General features: G+C 40.1%; 1 protein-coding gene across 2 annotated transcripts in view; it reads right to left on the bottom strand.

The window, feature by feature from the left end:
* The window catches only part of LOC127377758 (chemokine-like protein TAFA-2), a 73,298-nt gene that overhangs the window by 4,127 nt on the left and 47,636 nt on the right, over positions 1 to 21,535 (bottom strand). For both annotated transcript variants that reach the window (XM_051425916.1, XM_051425917.1), the window contains exons 3-4: positions 6,555 to 6,704; positions 507 to 631 (exon numbers count right to left, since the gene is read on the bottom strand). In XM_051425916.1, coding sequence (XP_051281876.1) covers positions 507 to 631; positions 6,555 to 6,704 — 275 coding nt within the window. The remainder of the gene's footprint in view (positions 1 to 506; positions 632 to 6,554; positions 6,705 to 21,535) is intronic.

Here is a 21,535-nt window from a genome sequence, read left to right as displayed (position 1 = left end):
TATTCGATGTGGTGAGTTGTTTTTGCATCGAGTCAGATGGCATGCCAGTCAGACGCAGGGAAGCAGGGCAAGTGGGAGTGAAGGGAATTGTGATGTTCTCTCTCCCTGTGTGTGTGTGTGTGTGTGTGTGTGTGTGTGTGTGTGTGTGTGTGTGTGTGTGTGTGTGTGTGTGTGTGTGTGTGTGTGTGTGTGTGTGTGTGTGTGTGTGTGCTATTTGCCTTGTTCCTGTTGGCCTTGTTTTTCTTCAGATACTGTTTGATGTTTGATCCAATATGGGCGGGAGTAAAGAGAGAGAAATTGGGTGAGAAAAAGAATGAAATTGGGGGGGAAGAAGTAGGGGACGAAGTAGGGGATAGAGACAAATAAGACAAAAGAGAAAGAGAGAGGACAGACATATAACACAGTGTGGGTGGAAGTCGGTCACTCTGTGGTGGGTCTGACCGTGTGTGCATGCATGTAAGTGTACAGTTTGTGAGAGAAGAGAGAAAGCTTGTGTGCCCACAAACCTTTGTGGTCTTGACTTTGTTGCCTGTGCTGCAGCTCCATCCTGTGAGGTCTGGGAGAACCTTACACTCCTCACCTTCCATACATGGCTGCATCTGACACCACCACTTCTGGGCTACAATGGAGGCTGGAGGAAGAGAGACAATGTATAAATGCAATTTATTTAGCATTTGTTTGTATTAACTGGTCCACACAGATCCCACACTTTTCATCTCTTCAGTAGAGCGGAAGCTTCAGTGGACATTTAAGTCACATGTATGTCATGGTTTATTTGCTAAAATGTGCATAAAAACAGGTGGCTGCATTTCATGTAAATGTAAATGAAAACAGGTGGATGCATTTCCTGATAGAGTACTTCATGTAAATGTAAATCCACCAGAAGCATGATTATGATTACGAATCAGAGAGCGGTGTGAGCTTCAGTTCAAGTCCATCAGAATTGTAATACAACACACACCTCTGCTCTATACACCATAGTCAACCAATACGGGTTTTTCAACGGCTGATGTGGATTCTGATACTTAGAGAGCTGGGCTGCCAATGGCCGATATACACCGATCAGCCATAACATTCTGACCACTGACAGGAGAAATGTATAACACTGATTATTTGTTTATCATGGCACCTGTCAGTGGGTATGATATATTAGGCAGCAAGTGAACATTTTGTCCTCAAAGTTGATGTGTTAGAACAGGAATAATGGGCAGCATGAGCATTTGAGCGACTTTGACAAGGGCCAAATTGTGATGGCTAGACGACTGGGTCAGAGCATCTCCCCGACTGCAGCTCTTGTGGGGTGTTCCAGCTCTGCAGTGGTCAGTACCTATCAAAAGTGGTCCAAGGAAGGAAAAGTGGACAAGAGACAGGGTCATGGGCGGCTAACTGATGTACATGGGGAGTGAATGCTGGACTGTGTGGTTCGATCCAACAGATGAGCTACTGTAACTCAAACTGCTGAAAAGGTTAATGCTGGTTCTGATAGAAAGGTGTCAGAACACAAAGTGGATCACAGTTTGTTGTGTATGGGGCTGCATAACATTATGACCACCAGGGTGCCCAGGTGGTCATAATGTTATTGCTGATGGGTGTATAATGCCAATATTAAAACAAAGAAGATCAATGTACAATTCTATTCTATAGGAAATTCAGACATATGTTTAAAGCAGAGTGCTCGAAAGTTATAGTACAGCGCTTGAAAGTAACTTTTTCTTCACCTTCCAAAAATTCACAAGAGCACTAACATTGTTCCAGAACAGCCACACTGACAAGGCTGCCTGCAAATGTGTCTTAAGACATGTTTTATTTATCGGCCTTTTGAGCACAGACATCAGCCGATGCCGATTATCGCGAAATTCCAAATAATCGGCCAGACAGTACAAAAATAGCTTCTTACTTGTCTCTCAAATCAAAAAACCCCAAGTGTCACTTTTTGACTAAAAAACACTTGACACACTGTGAGGCAAACATAGGTTTAGGAAACTACCATATGATATTGAATATTTTAGCAAACATTGTTACACATCAGTATCCATATAATTAAGATATTGCCCATATGCCCCTATTGATCTTCAGGGAAATATGAAACAGAACTTTTTCTCTAAAGAAAATGTGTTGACAGTCTGTCAGCAATAAAGAAAAAAACATCCCATTTGCAGAGCTTTCTTTTAAATGCAGATTATTACTGTATGCGTGGGATTCAGGGCCACTATACTCATGTGAATTTAATCAGCACATAAGGGATCATTCACATTTTCAATTCAAGTAGGAAAGAAAGGGACACAACCGGAGGCAAGATATGCACAAGACAGCTGGGACATGTTGTGATCTTTTAGGATTTAGAGTAGATTTGTTCACAACACATCAAATCAGATAAAAATGAATTGATGAAGTGCCTTGAGCAAACAAAAGAGAAAAAGGCTTAGAAAGACCAGACACATCAAGAACAAGAAGACGATTAAATATGATCACAAAGAAAAAAAAAATAACAAAAGAAGACTCACCACTGTAAAAGCTGACTAACTGAATGTGCGGATATATGAAAAATGTTCTTATTAATACCCTTTCTTTATCTGTCACTCTGAAGACTAGTTACGTAGCATAGTCAATTAACAGGTAATTACATGTTGCAAGTTTTTAAGTAATTGTCAATCCAACTTAGTACTGAGCAACAGCTTGTTTTCAGTCACATCATTCCCAGGGGATTACTGACACTTTCTGAGAGAGATTTCTCAGTAATCAGATGTTGCTGCTGGTAGCCATTTTGGAAAGAGAATTCTGAGCATACAATGCTTAGGCAGACTTTCTTCGAGTCATCATTATGTGGTCTGTCAGAAATTGTGTCAGCTCAATAAGGATGTAATGCCCACAAGCATTTTAAGAGTTTTACGGTTAATAAACCCTTTCCCAGTGGAGAGAGCTATGACAGTGCTATTTTGTCAGAAATTATTCCCTACAACTACTATTGACAATAACCATGGCAACGGCCGCACTTGTATATGCAGCGGCCCGTAGCTCCTTCAATTTTGTTCTAATATGTATTTTTTTTTTCAGCTTTATTACTAAAAACATCATTGAATGATGATGATTTGGATTTGAGATTTTGACTTTGGCAACTGCTGGTAGACTAGCTCCTTTGAACTTTATTTTGTATGCAACACGTATGACAGAAATAGCGTGCAGTCATTGGAAAAGGAAGTGTGGGGTTTGGTTTGAAGAACAGCAGACTTTGAGACGATCCACCCACCCCGATCAGCGGGACCAGCCCAATACGGCGAGTGTTTTCCCTCCAGGAGGAGAAGGAAGGGAGAGTTGGATAGGAGCTGTGTCGGCCCACCTTGGACTTAAGGCTGCTCCTGGCTAATGTCCGGTCTGGATGAAATGGGACTTGCCAAACAACGGGAAATCAGAGACTGCTGTGCCCACATCTTTACAGAGACCTGCTCCATCAACATCAGCACTCCGGCAGAGCGCAGGACGAGAAGAGGTCGACTACATTGATGATGCCTGGTGCTCAAACGCAGTCCAACTGGATGTTTTTTTTTATGTGAAGATGAAACCACATCATCATCAATATCGTGTTGTTGTTTACATTCTTCTTGATAAAATTCAAAAGATGCAGTGCAGAATTATTTCCTGGGTGTATACGTTTATATGTATATAATGTATATAACTACCCATATATATTGTTTTATTCCTTTTGTTTTTTTTAATGTGGCTTCTATCTGTGTAGCATTAAGGAACTGCCAATTTTGTTATACTACCTTGTGTTGTATTATGATAAATACATTTCCTTGTTTCCATGAATTAATAAAACAAACCACTAACAAAAGATGAGAGTTAAATTTGTTGTTAATCTTTGATGACCAGTGGTGCTCATACATCCTGTTACAATGTTCATTTACCTGGTGAGTTACATATCAGAATTCTAAAAATCTGTGCAGTTGTACGCCTGTGTTTTTTCACTGTATATGCTTTGGATTTAGCTTTAACAGGAACTCCAAAGCAAGAAACAACAGAGCTGCAGAGACTGCAGTCTGGGAATTTTATCAAATGCCACTCTTCATAGCTGCAGGGGGTGCAGTATACTGATTTTGTGGACACAAGAACAGTTGCCTGGGCGATTTTCCGGGTATATGGATACATTTTCTAGTTTATACTGTCAGCACTACTGCAAAACAAAGCTAATTTATGTGTAAAAGCCCAGATAAACATGTAGGCCTACAGAATCAACCTATCATTCACTGTCAACAAAGCAGACCCAGAAAGATAACACTATCTGCAGATTATAATATTTGCTTTAAAGATTGATGTTGGGAGCCCTTTTATGTTCACATACCATTGACTCAAAAGCTCAATATAATAGCAGGAGCACCTGAATTCGTTTTCATGGAGCATTTTCCCAATTCTGCCTCTCAGTTAAGAAGTCATTATGTTATATTAGAATTTTTTATTAAATTTTTATGTGTATCATTTTAATGATTTGCTTGGTTGTGAAGCACAGATTGCTTTTACTGATAGTTCAGATTTCTGCTCTATTTTATCTCTATGGTTTATTTGGGTAATAGCAGGAGATGCCATACCATTATTTTTGAATTACTTGTAAATGCAATGTAACCTTATGTCATCCATCATCTTTATAATTCCTCTGAATTCATCACCAAAATATAATTGACAGAGGCTGTGTTTATAATTGATCAGGCTCCTGAAGTTAACAGCAGGAAACTACTTTTAACAGAATAGCATGGTGGCTTTGGTTTCTCTGATTCTGTCCCATGCACTTCTATTCAGTGAAGGACATGTACAGTAGTTTGGCTAGGAGCACACAGAAATACTGCCAAGAGAGTATTGACATATATGTCTTCACTGTCAAATCAAATATTACTTCAGTCATATATCAATATTTATATCAATTTTCAGAAGAGAGCAGCACGCTCCAGACCTCACCTTTAAAATGGACAGATGTGTGCAGTGTAATGTAATCTTATATATCCATACAGGAACTTTGGGTCCAATAACTTGGCAATGAGTGCCACATTTGTGAGGATCACTGTATCCAGCTGGAGAGTTTCAATTATGTTTCAGTCAGAGACACTTGTGTGAGGAAATTTGCCATTTACCACTGCACTGTTAGATTTGGCAGGAAAGGGTCTGGTCTTTGAGGAAGTGTTAAAAGAATTCAAGCACCATCAAGGCTGGGGCAAATTAACCCCCTGACCCCTAAGAAACCCATACTATTTGTAGACAAATCTTGGTTAAATCAGCAATACCAAAAAATATAGCCTTTAGAGGCTGGGGTGTAGGAGGGAACGTATCAGGAGAGTAGTGGTGAAAATAATTGGGTTATACTGGCTGTACTGAGCACCTGCATGAACAGGATTGGATTTTACTAGTCAGCTGGTGGCTAAACAGCTAAAGAATGAGCCAATGATCGAAGCATTAATGAAGCCATGGACCCAAGGGGTGCGTATCAATATACAGTCCATGATGCAATGCATACATATGGATGGATATTCAAGGCAGATTATATACAATTCAATTCAGCCGAATTTGATATTTTTACTTTTTAATAATTCTAGTTTGACCAAATTAAATAAATTATTTCCTCAATTCTTCTTCCAAATTCTGACCAGAATTACCCCAGAAAATAAGGACCTGTGTACTACCACATCAACAGTAAACATGGACGGTGAACAATTTCTAAAATGCTGCAGACTGGGTATTGTTTATCAGTTCCTGGGTGTCATCTGCCTGAATTTGGTATTTTTAACAACTCTGTGTGGATGCATGTTCCTGTATATAAAACAGCTTATCATGGCCCCAGTAACCATGAGGAGTTAAGAGGCTAGTATACTCCATGAGAATGTCTTGTCAGATAGTCACTCTACTTCGCAAACCCCCTCGCCCTGCACCTTCCGATGTTGGCTGTATCCAACTATTACTATAACTTTGTTGAACTGACAATCCAAAGTTCACACCCACTTCACACCATGTTTGGCCAGGTGAAAAGGAACCAGGGTTCAAACTCCTCTTTCAAGCTGTTTTTTTCATTCTTGATGTAATAATTTCTTTCACAACATTAATAAAGTCTTCCAGGAGAGACTGTCTGAAAATGTGCACTGTTATTCTCATATTTAAACAATATCGCAGCCCCCACTCTGTATGATACTGCTGGGTAGAACAAATGTCAGGTAGTGGTGTACGCGGTAGTCTGACATTTCTTACAGTGTCAGTGTTGTGCATAGCTTAGAGCAGGTGTGATTGGGGAACGTAGCAAGCCAGCAGAAGAGGCGCAGGTCACTGACACACATACACCCACCCGCACACACACACACACACACACACACAATCTTTAGACTCCTAAGAAACCAATTGGCCACCGCAAGTGCAACGTTAGTGCACTGCCTGAGCTAAAACTATACCCCATTATCATACAAAAAAGTTATAATCAGCTTGATAACATTAAAAACCATGAAAGGCATTTTAAGACACAATTAAAATCTGGTTTGGTGTGAGCTTGCAGATACAAAATGTGCACAAACAGTGGTACATACCATCAACACAGGAGGGCATGGCCCGGGTGGTGCCAGCAACCTGTCCAGGGAAGCAGGAACATTTTACAGTTTGAGATCTCTCCTCGATTTTGTTCTTGTTGCAGCAGCGATGGGCAGCTATCACCTCACACGTTCCTGCCTTCACATGCACTGTGAAACAGAGAGAGAGAGCGACACATACATAGTGTTCATTGTACCAGGCTCTCAGTAGCAGTCTTTACATTTTACACAGTGTTTAATCAAACATGTGATCTAATATCGAGCATAACGAGTAAGCGAGTAGTGCCGCTTTGTAATCACATTTGCCTGGTTCCGGACCAATGAATCACTGCCCACGCCTCAGATTTCTTTCAACATTTCAAATAGATCTGGTGTTGTGCTCAGTGACGGCTGATTACATTGTTGACAAAATACCGGCAACAGCCAGAATTTTGTTCTTGGGATTAAGATTGAGGATGTCATCTACCTTTGCTTGATCCAAAAAACAGCAACAGAAAAATGGCACAGATCAGATCAGTGCAGATATACGGGTTGTTGTAACTGATCCTGAAATAATAACACTTAAATTACCGATATGTCATAAAGTGAAATGAAAGGACAATTCATTCATTGTAATTGTGAGACTTTTATCAGATAGCCTTGAGCCACAAAAGAGCAGTTTATAGTCAGAACTATCAAATTAAGCATTAATGAATTCTGATTCTTTATTTATGCAGTGATGTGTGCATAAACAAAACCACGCACACATGTAAAAATACATATTTAACTTACAGACAATCACTAACCCTAACCCTAACTCATAAGTATAGCAAATCTGTAAGTCCCATGTTGTACTGCATGGCTGCTGAGCTACAGCTGCTCCTTCAATTAAAGGATGTATAGAAAATGCATGTTAAGTCTCTTGTACCCCTTTTGCAAAACACAGGGAATAATTAATCTGTAGAGGATTAGAGTATACTGATGTGATCGTATGGTATAGCATCCCAACTGTAGATGTGGGGAGGCCCCTCACTACTTCTATAGCTACCACTTTGGGTGCACATCTATATATACACACACACTTCAATCAGACAGCCATGTGGTTAATTAACAACAAGTCCACCCCGAGCACAGTCCCAAGTCCCTTGAGTCAGCTAAGGGAGAGGGAACAAAGAAATCGCTCTAGATTCGAAGACTTGTGATGTCAACACATGGTCCTTTCATACCAGCCTTTCATCAAATACATGAAAATGTCAAGGACAAACAATAAGCCTTGTCAGGAGCACTGTGTGAAAGAATACTGTATGTATGTGTGCCTGTTTTGACTGTACGTGTTGTGCCTACAATGCTGTTAAAGTCTTCAGGTATGACTGACTTTGCATGTCATGTGTGAGCGTACAGGTGCAAATATGTATAGTCTCATGGTTGTGAAAGTCAAAGTCAGTGTGTTTTGGCTTTTCACACAGTTGTTGGAAGTTACTGCTATTTCCATTACAAAAGAGTGCACCCACAATACAACAAAGGGTGCACACTGCGTGGCAATGAAAACTAAAGCAGCAAACAATGACTCCTCTCCGTCTAAAGAGTATTTAAAAGTGAGGCAAGCTGAACTGAAAGACCGAGTATGAATATGTTTAACAGACTAACAGAGATTTGAAAAGTTCTTAATTTGCTCCGTTAATGAGAAAAAGACAAAGCAGCAATCCTGCAAAGCCCAGTCCAATTAACATCTCATTGAAAAGCACATTCTAATGTCTCACCCACTGTGTGTCTGTCTCTCATCCTTCTTTCATGTGCTCTGGTTTCCCTTTTTGCTGCACTAGCAGTGGGGCCCAAGGAGAGTGATGTTGGTTGACTGATCTGTCCAGCTGTATGTCCATCAATCCGACACAGAAAGATATCTCCTCAACTACTGGGCAGGAGTTCTGTTCTGTTTTTCCTCCCTCTTTTCTCTCCCATTTACTCCTTCAGGTGCCCCTTATTGGGGTGGCATTGTCAGAAATAAAATATAATATTCATAGGTATGTTGTCATTAGTGTATGATCACCTGAATATAGGAATCATCACCCAGGTTGTCATATACAGACGCGAGCAGTGTTCAGTTAGTTGCAATCTACAACTTCACCGCTGGATGCCACTAGTGTTAGCTTCTTTTGCTCCTTACTTTTGTGTTTTTTTTTCTTTGAAGAAGGAGGTCTGATACTCCAGTTTTCTGTCCTTTTTTTCTAAGTTTAGTTTTGGTTTGTTTTTATAGCGTAGGTGGAGTAGCTCTCGGTTGGGTTAAGGTACCCACTTTATATGTTGCTGGTCACAATTGGTTGAGCAAACATGTTTATTTTGTGCCCCCAGAGGACGAAGATTTCTGACTTTGGTGACCCCTCGATCTTTACTCTATTCCTACACTCTGGCCATGCTGTTATGATCCCCACAAGGTTTCTATTTTAGTTCTTATGTTACCTTTATTCAAACCAGGCCTAATTAAAAACGTTTGTACACAAAACAATTAATGGCCAGTTTTCCATGAAATTAACTAGTGCTGTCAAACGATTAAAATATTTAATCGCGATTAATCGCATTAATGTCATAGTTAACTCGCAATTAATCGCACATTTTTATCTATTCTAAATGTCCCTTGATTTCTTTTGTCCCATTATTTTTTCTCATTTTAATGCTCTTATCAACATGGAAAAGTGGATTGGCTTGCTTTGTGCAAATGTTGTTTTTAATTGAAAAATCATCCATTGTCGCCTGGCTTTGACGAGGGGGCGGAGAATTCGCATCAGCTGTGTGCTTGGCCATCAAGTGGTATTTCAGACTGGACGTGCTGCGATGATAGCTCAGTTCACAACGACAAAACACACAGATCACTTTGGTTTTGTCAATGGAACCATTTGGCAACTTTTTAAAAGTAAACTTTCCATTCAGAATATTATTGGCATCCATTTCGGCGTCTCGTGCTCGCCATCCACTCAAAACGTAACGTCTACTACTCTTAAACAAGTGTGTGCCGTATGCCTGTTGTTTTGTTTCCGGTATAGCTAGATCCGGTCTGGTGTTGTAGTTTTTCTAACGTTACTAGTTGTTGAAACAGCATGTGAAAAAAACTACAAAGTTTGGCCTAGCACACTTTGTGAACGTTAATCTCGTGATAAAAAAATTTACACCGTTAAAATGGGTTTGCGTTAACATTTAACTGACAGCACTAAAATTAACTGAAGTGAACATTGCATCCTGGTGGGATTTAGAGTTTTAGTTAGGTTTAATAAGAACACCTCTCACTTAGCCTCTTCCCCCTCTTCCCCCTCTCTCTCTCTCTCTCTCTCTCTCTCTCTCTCTCTCTCTCTCTCTCCCATGCACCACCCTAATTTGCTTGCTCTTTTTCCTCCTTACAGGCTTGACAGGCCTGTTGGAAGATACGCTGCTCTGGAAAATCAACACACACAGGGTAAACACCTTAACCCAACCCCCCACAGGCGCACACACACCCCCTGGCCCATTTTTAGGCTCAGCACCTGTAGTAGTAATTGACTCAGCATTAGTAAGAGCGATGGTTCACTAATCCAAGCATGGAGGAGTAATGAGGGGTGGGGTAGGGGGTTTACTGGAGGAATGTAAAAGTTCATTGAGGCTTGATTACGCATATTAATGTTAATAGATGATAGTAAAGTTCTTCAATATGAAGCACATGGTAAAATAAATATGAGCTGGAGCCATATGACAGAATGGCTGAGTGATTATTTTGTCACTACTTGATACATCGATGTCTTGAACAGATCGTCTTGCTTCATATTACGCATCCTCCAATTTGCAGCTGAATAGTTGCCTGTTCAGTGTATTACTCTGTTACTTACTAAAGTTAATTTGACTACTTTAAACCATTACTGCTGCCAGGTGGTAGTCATAGTTTTAAAATCCCTAAAAGCACAGTGCTGTAGTTGCTCAGACAACAAAAATGAAGACATGGGAGTACTGAAACCCCACTGACCAAAATTGTATGATTATTCTAATTGTTTTGATTGCTGCTATTCATGTTTATTTTTTTTATTTTTTATTTTTTTTTGCAAAATACAGACAGCGGTAGTCATCCTGCCTGAGGTCTAGTTATGGTTTTAATCCTCCAAATCAACCTTTAAAGATGAAAACTGTTAAACACATTCCGGGAACAACTTGTTTATTTTTTAAAAGGGTGCTGTACTCAATGTGTCAAAAAAAAGCGATATTAACAGTACTGATTTCACATTTTATAAAATGGAAACTGGCAGTATTCACTCTTACTCAGCTAATACCGTGAAATCCTCATTTAAGTTTTATAAATCTCAATATGTTGCATTTTCAACTATCAAAACAATACTGTTTCTGGTGGATTTATGAAGAAATGTGTTAGATATTTTGTTTTGGGGATATTTGTTTCAAACTTCTCTGAGTTGCAATAACATAATAATGTAGACTGCACATCATTTCAAACTGTGATTTTCTTCCTTGGTTTGACATGTTCCCACAATAGGATGTAGGAGTGGGACTTGATTTGAGATTTGAAAAGTAAGTAGGACAGAGAGAAAACATAGACTCTGATGTTTGCTCTTGACTCTTTTCTTGACGATCACTCACCCCCTCCATCATTCTCACTTACAGAGAAAGTAGAAAAGAGGAAGGACATGCTTTTACCGGAATCAGTCAGGATGTGATACCCTGTATGTTTGAGCTTCTTGCAGTGCAGAGAGCTGCTGCTGATGTTGGCAGTGTTGTTGGAAACTGACACCCGAATATACACCTGTTACTGTTGCTATTGCCGGTTAGCTTGGCGAACCTGCAAGCTTTATATGATGGCAGGTGGTGCCCCAAAATCATATGATTTTTATTGGATTGTATTTTTGTATTTGCCTCCAAGTACTAAGATTCATCATAAATTAAAAAAAGGCTATTTTGGAGCAAAAAAAGATTTGGGGGTGAAATACATAAAGTACACACAGGGAAACAGCATTGCAAAGACATGTGTGTACAGTGTTTAGAGTGCTCTCTGTGATACAGCTGAAAGTGTCAACAGTTTGAGGCTATGTTGTGCTGAGATGTAAATAATTACCAATCTGCCAGATAGTGAGTCAGGCAGTGGGCCACAGACTACAATAAACTCTGATAAATACTCCGCTAAATTAGGCTTTACTCACCATTTGACAGACACAGAAGGAGATACACACAAATATACACATAGAATACATACATTATTTTATCCCTGTGTATGCAATTGTGTATACACTGCTAAAATAAAAAGCAGATGTAAACACTTGGGGATGTTATAGTCTACAGAACTCTCAGAAACTTACGCTCTTTCTATTTCATAAATGCCTCCTTTCTTCCTTTGCGATCTCACTTTTCCACTTTATCTATACATCTCTCCTCCCATGTTCATTCTCCTCATTTTCTTCATCTATCTCACCTCGTCCTACTGCTATTTCATAAATGAACCCTCCTTTTCTCAATCTCTCTTAGCCACTCCAGCGGCCCATTTTTCCTCTGCTCTCTCTTGCTCTTACCTCTGCACAGCAAACTCAGCAGGGTAGCGAACCATTATCCTCAATCACAGGCCCTAAATCTGAGAATTTTTTACACTTTTTATAATGTGTTCTACCTCGCTCCCTGTCTCTTTCTCTCCTGGCCGATGTCTCTCTCCCTCTCTAAGCCCCCTCCCATCTCTCTCCGTGGCATGAGGACTTGTTATCCCTGCCTCTCTTAACACAGCAGTGGCTGTTAACCCCATTTACTAAGGATGACGTGCTACTGACAGACTAACAGATGGACTGATTGTCCTGACTCTGAACAACCAGGAGCTCTGTGTGTGTGTGGTTTTGCCAACACGCACGAAGCAGTGAGATAGCTCTCTTGGTCCCAGCGGGGTACTTCTTTCAAATGTCATTCCTACCTCTGGGGGCCTCTCTCACTCTCTCTCACTCTCTCTCTCTCTCTCTCTCTCTCTCACACACACACACACACCCACGGACACACAGATACAGTGCATATAGGATTAGGAATCAGCAGAATTTGAAAAGTAATAATGCAACAGAAATCTTCTGTCAGTGACCAGTGTAAACACGTAAATGGTTCATGGATCGGTCATCCTCATTTTTAGGTGCCCAATTGCACAAACATTTCTAGCAGTTACATTTTAGACTCAAATCAATTATTTTTCATTGAATTAACACAATCACCCCATGACAACTTACTGAGGCCATGCAGTGCCAATTTTAGCACAAAAGTATATAACACAGTATATATTGTATAGTATATATCCCTCCAAATGAGAAGCATCATCAAGAGAAGTTTTAGCTTCATATACATTTTTCCACAAACAAAAGTAGCCACAAACACTGGTAGCTATTGGTCAACCTGTAAGTACAGTAGCTACAATAGCTGCTTTTCCACCGCATGGTACGACTCAACTCGACTTCACTCTACTCGTACTTGGCGACGTGACATGGGACATCGGCATTTTTAAATAGCCATGAACAATTTCTTTTTCCCTCAAATATGGCAACCCACAAAAACGCTCCTTTTCATGAGTGTAGTTAGTGGAGCGGTGAGACGAAAAGTTAAGCATGGAAGCTGTCAATCTGGCAGTAAAATGTGCAGTGTAGGTTACAGTTTGTCAGTGAATAAAAGCTGCAGCTTCCTAAGAGTAAAGTAAAGCTCCCATGAGTTGTTTCCTGGTTGTTTCCCAACTGCTTGAATAGCGACGCTCTGACGATCAGCTTTGCTTACGTTTACGGTAGTACCATCTAAGTACTATCTATGGTGGAAAACAAAGTAGAGGTACCAAAATGCTCTAGTAGAGTAGAGTCGTACCATGTAGTGGAAATACGGCATAAGTCACCAAGCTCCCAGTGCCACCAATTTCATGAGGACGTGTATGAATTTTGCTGTGCTACATTCTTGTCTGACCAAGTACTAAACTCAAGGCTCTCATCTCTGCTGTTGTGTTGTCTCCCATCAGTCTCTCAATCCATTGATCTATTTGATCCAGTATAGATTTAAAAGCCAAAAATATTCCTATTAATGGACCAGTAATGTAAGATTTAGTGGAATGTAGTGGTATAAATGTAGATTTAAAATGTGTTATGCGCGCACTTTGTAGGAAGGTGGAGAAACTTTCTCTTTGTGATCAGTTTTCATTAGAGTGAATATTCTCCATCATTTTATACAACCCTGTGTTCTGTTCTGCATATATAGCAGCCAAAACCTAAAATTACTGCTATGGACTCAAAAACAGATAATGAGGATGTGTCAGTGTCATTGAATTGTAGACGATGAATTAATTCTGCACTGATTGTACAATTTCTTGACAGTTTCCATGTGGTGCAGTTCAAACTGGCTACAATCTCTGTAGACAGACGCTCAGCACCAAGAGGGTGTGTTGGCAGAGCAGCTACAGGAGCTGACAATCCTCCATCAGGTCTGATTAAAGTACTGGCATGATATATGAATGGAGAGGTTTGCCAGTGATATAAACGTGCCCTCTTGTTTTCCATTCCATATTCCATATTTTTTGTATGTATAGGTGCTGCTTGCACAATGCTCCGTTCACAGGAAAGCCCCATTCATACATTTGAAGTGTGAATTATTATTTGTTGTTCAGTCATTCTTAGGTTTGCCTGTTGGGTGAGTAAATTTGTAAATATTTAAAAAGTTGTGGTGTGGTCAAGCCCGGCCCTAAATAACTGACACAGTAGAAATGATGCTTCAGATTGTATGATGAGATATGAGATATGTATCTATGGTGCATATAGATGCACTATATAAATCACATATTTAGTATCTATAAAGTATTTCCCCAAGGCCAATAGTGTTCTATTCACAAAGACCATATTTTTAAATGGAAAATGAGTTTTGAATCCTTGCCAAGTTAATTAGATTACAATGTACGTTTCTCAGTGCATGTGTGTGTGCCTATCAGTGCATGTACGTCCATGCATTTGTGTTAATAATTAGATTACATTGGCCTCTGAGATGGCACCATTCGTTATGAATCGTAAGCACAGAGCAAATTAAAATTCTGTTTAAGAGCCTGCCAGGAAAATTAGCATTGAGAGAAAGGGAGGCACGCACACTCGACCACTACTGTCTTCTCTTTCCTCCACCCTGTTTTCTATTCTCTCCCATGTCTGAATACTTTCTGCATGATTCCTACAACACCATCCCACCTCTCTTCTCTTCTCATCCGCTGCCACGCCATTTCTACATAATGGTTATTACCTGAAGGTTAGAAGAGAAGACGATTAAGTAACAGTAATTGACACTGTACTTCTTGTGCTGTGTCTCTATGTTCATATATTGTGTGTGTGTGTGTGTGTGTGTGTGTGTGTGTGTGTGTGTGTGTGTGTGTGTGTATATGTGTGTGTTGATGTGTGCATGACTAGACTGATAAATGGCAACTTTCTGAGGAGCTCGACTCCTCTCACACACTAATGTCCCTCCCTGTTATCATAACCCTTAAGACCAGCAGGAGAAAAGGAAGAAGGAAGAAGAAGAGCAGCATGAAACTCGTCCAGGGCCGCGGCACACGTGCATATTTAATCCCGTGGTTTATTCCAAGCTTGGTACAACTAAGATTGGACTGAGCAATATGCATAAAAAGTAGTACCTTTTTGAGCTCTTGGAGATATACATCTCATTATGCTTTTTCTCTTGGCTTTACAAAAGAATGATTTGAACAATAATTTTGACAAACCAGCATTTTTATAAAAGAAAATTGTTTGCAAAATGCAACTACACTAAAAATTTAGAGACAGACTAACTCAGATTTATTCTCCATTTAGCCTGGAGAACAAGGCAGAATTGTATGACACCAAGATCTGGCTTTATTTCTGTACAGGGCTGCAAACAACTGTTACAAATCACAACAACAACAATGGTTGTTGAAACCATCAAAATTAGAACATAAAGCAGGAGTTCCCATGTTCCCAAAGCACAACAAAACACAATGGCATTAACTACCATGAGCGGCGCATCAGACAACACAACAATAAACTATACACAGCTTCTTTCAAAGACACACACACACACACACACACACACACAACCAGCAGAGTCACAGAAACACATCAAAGTTGCATATTTGGTCCAAATTAAAAAAACATGAAGATACAACATGTGCTTGAGTAAACTCAACTCAATTCAGTAGGTCTTTAATTTGTTGTAATGTCAGTGCTGGTCATGCTTATGTGACACCACTATGGTTAAAGCAACTACAAGGAACTTTGTGTTGATTCTGGCAGCCCCTGTGGACAAGAGTAGTAGTGTTTCCACCGCTTAATTTCATTGATTTCAATGGGAATCCAACTGAATCTGACCCAGTGGCAGACATTTGGAATACATATACAGAAATAACCAATCTTCTCCCTTGTTTATGTAGTTCATATAGAGGCATGAGTATTAAATTGAGACTGTTTCAGTTGAAACCAGTTAAAAACTAATTTTAGTATGTTTAAGGTTTGGTTAGGCTTTTTTGGGGGTTTGGTTTAGGCACTAAAACAAGTTGGTTAGGGTTAAAGAAAGATTGTGGTTTGTGTTAAAATAACAACTTACTATTAAACTTACAATAACTGATTTTCGTTTTGCCACTTGGGGGCAGCGGAAACATGCTGTGACCAATACATTGATTACTTACACATCCAGCAGTTATAGAACAACATTAGCATTCATCATTCGTATTATTCACATTAACTCCCTTTTAGCGCTATTTTTGGTCTTTACCAACTCCTGAGGGAATTATTGGGCTCTTTAGCTTCTAAATTCTCCACTGTGTTCACCAGCTAGTTGCTAACAGTGTGTGTCTGAGCAGGTAGTGGGTTTTCAGAGCAAGTGTTTTGAGAGAGAAAACAGCTCCCTGCTGCAGCTGAGAATTACTCTATGAGAGAGGTGAGAGTGAATCAAAACAGTAAAGCTTTGGGCCTGACAGCTAAACAATGAACTGAGGGGAGCTGCAGATACTGGTGATAATTCTCTGCAGGTTCATCACTACAAGCAACCTCTTTCACATTGAAATTTGATATATTGTTACTATAAAAAACATCTGTCATGGTGAATAAAAGCTACATGCTCAAGGTTAGGTCAAAAACAACTCTGACTGACTGTAAGGAAGCTTTGTTCTTAAATGGTTTTTATTGGCAATTTCCCAAAATAGACCAAGAGTTTAAATAATTGTATTATTGACCAAAATGGTTTCTTTTGTTTATGCAATAAAACTATCACAAACAAACCAGTAAGAGGCATTACATAGATGGGTGGATGAGACCTGGAGTAACTGAATAATGTAATATCTAGCATTTATGTGTACTGATACAATTGAAAAAGTCAATGAAAATTAAGATCAGCCACAAAACTTGCCTCTGCTTAGAAAAATAGCAGGTTGAGCGCAGACTGCAAGCCAGGGCTGTTCTCCACAGCAGTCACACACACACTGTCCTATCACACACCATCCCTCAGCTCAGCATCTCTGAGTGACTGAGTGACCACAATTGGAAAGTGTTTGCTCACAGCGGCAGTTCCTGCTCACGATGTGACAAAAATAAAGAGTGAAAGGGAGAGAAAGAAACGCCAGGATCTGGCTCATTGGAATTAGATTTGAAAGGAAGAACAAAATACCGTGGAGGTCCACACACAGAGGGGATCATCTCTGTCAGAAAATATGCCTTGCCAAAAATCTCCAAACCCATTTAGATACACTCATCAGCCTGCACAGAAAAACAAAAACAGCTTCAAATCCATCAAATACTCATAACATCTCTTTCTGATTGCATTTAGGCCTACTCCTCCCTTCACTTCTGTCATGCAACTGGCTCTCTTACACCCTAACAAGGTGTCATTAAGGATGTGACGAGCCTCCTGCTGAACTACTCCATCTGTAACACGGTACCCTCCACCACCACCCACCCACCCATCCCTGTACTAATCATCCATACTGATATGCGAACAGCTTGTGCTGCATTGTCTCTCCCCAAAGACAACGCCTATGGTTCTCCATCAATGATCTCCATGCAGTTTTAATGCAGCACAAACAAGGGTATTATCTGCCCACGCCACAACCACTGTCCTCCTGCTACATCATACAAGATATTAGCTCATGCGACAACCCGGGCCTCGCGACACAAGCTGTGTCCTGACATGCTAGCAGCCCCCACCGCCACCATCGCTACCACCCCACAGCAGACAATTTGTACTAATTTGTGCTTCAGGCGAGATATTAGGGCGGTGAATTGGGTATAAATTGTTAATATGCTCAGATGTATTAACATAGCATTACCACTCAGCCATTAACCTGTGGCAGCCTGTGTGTGTGTGTGTGTGTGTGTGTGCGTGCATGAGGCGCTCATGTTTTAAACCCTGCGTTAATCGTTAACTGCTGACTGGAGGTGACTTTTCACCAGCCCTTGGGGAATGTCCAGGTCTCCTTACTCATCTGTATTTCTGCCTCCCTCTTTCACTCCCTCCTTCCCCTCCCACTCTCTCTGAAGTTAGAAACCTATCCAGTGCACGGGAGTATTTGCATCGTTTTTCCCCTCCTACAGCGGTTTCTAATGTGCATTGTTGTTCGGGAGCTCAGAGCTATGCCAGTCTCTTTTCATTTCTCTGACTGAAAGCTGGTGTCTCTCTCTTTTTCTTTCTCTGCCTCCCAGTGTGTCTTTCTCCTTCTCTGTGTCATTCTGGCAAACAGAAACACAATGATTGTGTTCGGTCCAACCCCCCCACCCCCCCTTCCAGTTTTCTCTTCTGTCAGTCAGCGAACGGAGTGGAGAGGAGAGATCTATAGCTCAGCAGCCATGTTGATGATGATTTCATTGTGTCTGAATTCTCTTCCTGTCAAAGGAATAAGGACGGACACTCGTAAACGTCAAGCTCTGCGTATTTCACTTTAACAGGTTGCTGTGTATTTGTGTGCGTGAGTGCATGTGCACGTGTGTGATTTATGGTTGTTGTTTATGTCACTCTGTTGTAGTGGTGTCGTTTCACAGATCTAGATAAATGGCTTGCTATCACCCTGTTTACTGACTGGACAGTCCCATATGTTACACCACACACCACCACGATGCTGCTGTCATCTGCAAACCTTGTAGGTCTAATGTAGGGATGCACCGAATACAAGTACAAGTACTTACATTTGGGTACTTACAGATACCAAGTATTGATATGAGTACTTAATCCCATTACGGTTGTCAGACTGTAACAAATTAAATGTTGCTAATGTTGTTTAAAGTTGCCTAAAAATATATCTCCAAACTGCTGACATTGCTTCTCCTCCACCTACCTGCTGAACTAATGTGATGTTGTAATGGTAAATGGACTGTACTTATATAGCACCATTCTAGTCCAACCACTCAAAGCGCTTTTACTCTACATGCCACATTCACCCATTCACACAGTGATGGCTAAAGCCCATCACAAACAGAAAGTAACTCATCCACATTCATACGCCGACGCACAGCACCGGGAGCAATTTGGGGTTCAGTATCTTGATCAAGGACACTTTGACATGCAGCGGGAGGAGTCAGGGATCGATTTGACAACCTTCTGAGTGGGCGACCTGCTCTACCTGCTAAGTCACAGCAGCGTTGTGTAATGCCATACTGTCGTTAAGTGCCACTGGGCATGGTATTAGAGTAGTTTTATGATTATAATTACAAGGACATGTAAAGTGAACATTCACCAATGACAAGGAAGTTAGACATTGAGGAGTTACAGTTTTTTAATTTGGAATTAATTTTTTCACAATATTGATTTTGAGCAGACAAATTTTAGACATGATGCTTTATAATTGAATAGCATGGTTAATTTGTGTAACAATGCATCAAGGGTGGATTTGAAAAGTAAAATCAGTCATTGCAAAGTCACTTTTTGTGGAAATCCACCAACATGCAGGCACATTTCACTGGACAGAGGCTTGTAGGTCTACGGATGAATAGTAATAATAAATGAATAATAAAATGGGCTTCATCGTATATAAGGGATAAAGGATACATGTCACGAGTATTTATGACATCCAGTGTCATTTGGATGAAAATTTTCACTGCAATCAATGTATTTGCTAACAGAGGTGAAACCAGTTTGTCTGCTGCTTTGGTGTAGAGTTCAAATGTGGTGATCTTTGACCTGCAAATTTAGAACAATTACAAGTCGTTTTTTATTTATTTATGTATTTATTATTGGTTGGTTTATTTAGCAGGGACAGCACACATTGATAAAACATTTCTGTGAATGTGCCAAAGTTAGCCAAGAGGTTATTTTTCATCTCAGTCCCTGAACAGATGTTACAAAGTCACTCTAAAAACAGAATATAAGATTTAAATGATAAAGTTAGTAAGATCATTTCTATTCATGCAGACAATTAATATTAAGCATGTTGCTCCATCCAAATTTATATCATTTTGCTCTGTTGAATGAAAACCAATGTCAATAGAGCTTCCTTCTTGGTTTCCATTTGGCCATGAACAAAACCAGCCACGACCAGTGGCAGCCACTGTACACAAACCACAAGTAGTCACTTTGTCACCAAGCTTCCAGTATGAGGATGCATCAAAGGCCTTAACCATGCGATTTTCTGGTGCAACCAGGCTTTTACTCCTCAAAAGATAAAAAACCTTCAATAAAAATCAGTTTTTGAAGGGAAAATACAACTAATAAAAAAAAACAGCGTTCAGTTGAAGAGCTGCAGGCATCATCTAGCCAGCTGCTGACAACACCCTCAAGGAGGAAGGCAATGTCTCTGGGATACACTAATACTGTTGTTGCTACTTTTTTCCCCCAGCCCATTTCGAACTCTTAATTAATCAATGGTTACTCATTACTTAGTTCATACAGAGTATTTTGTTATTTTATTCTGAAAAGAGCACAACTGCCCTTGCTGGTTGCTTACAGGAGCAAAAAATCGTGTCCCTCATCTCCTATACCTCTAAAGTAAAAATATATTGCTACTGGTTAGCGTTAAATATGCAGAATTAACTAAATTGTGGTAGATATTTAATCTGCCCCTAAATAATCTATAAACAGACGTTTTGGATAATGAGGTCCCTGCCAATTTCTGTCCCTAATGTGTACGCAGTCTTGTATATATTGAGCACACTTGATTACGCCCGCATTAATATTGCCTCATTGTATAATCCTCCTGAATAAGTTCTAAAAACTGTTTATACTTACAGCAGCCACATAAAAACACAACAAACAACTGAATACAAAATTAAATGATATTGAAACATAATTACTCAATTAATTTCTTTGTCATTGGCCACTGAACATTGACAGGTGATCTGATGAGCTCTGTGATTGGTGCATTAAGCCCATCTCTCCTTAAAGCCTCTCTTCCATTGCGTCAGCACTTTCTCTCTAACTGCATTCATCAGGACAGATCATTACATCCTTCCACTCCTCTCCTCTCTTGCCTTTCTCTGTCTCTCATCCCATCCCTCACTACCAAATGAAAGGGAAACCCTGGTGTGTCTGAGGCTGGCTGGCAGCAGAGCCAGAGGTGGAAAGATGAGAAGCGAGAGGGAGGGGAGATGAAGGCAAAGAGAAGGAATGAGAAAAGAAGGAGAGAAGAGAAAAGGCACAGCCTGCTCTGACTGTAAATGGTGTGAGAGAAGAGGAGAGTTTATGTTGAAGGGATGATTGCTCTCTGTTAGGACTCTGTGGGAAGGAAACTGAAGAACCACCATAGTTGGGCTATTAGTACACAGCAGGATAAAACTTAAGCTCTAAGTCTGTCTGCTGAAACTTCAGCACAATCACACAGTTAGTCCAGAGAAGCATCTACTGTATGCTCTGTGCCATTTTGTACAGTTTAGTTGGGTATCTGTGTTCTGCATGTTCTGCTTTTGACTGACACTTTTTTATATCTCTGAAACCCATTGTTTTATCACAACATATTTTCATTAAGTTGACCTGGTTACAATCACACACCATCTTTTATTGACTTTATTAAGGGGTCATAGTCAATTACAGAAGTCAAAATCTGGAAATTT

Source organism: Dicentrarchus labrax, unplaced genomic scaffold, assembly GCF_905237075.1.
Source record: "Dicentrarchus labrax unplaced genomic scaffold, dlabrax2021, whole genome shotgun sequence".
Classification (NCBI taxonomy): Eukaryota; Metazoa; Chordata; class Actinopteri; family Moronidae; genus Dicentrarchus; species Dicentrarchus labrax.
Note: the sequence above shows the minus strand (reverse complement) of the source record. Positions and strands in the feature narration are given on the sequence as shown.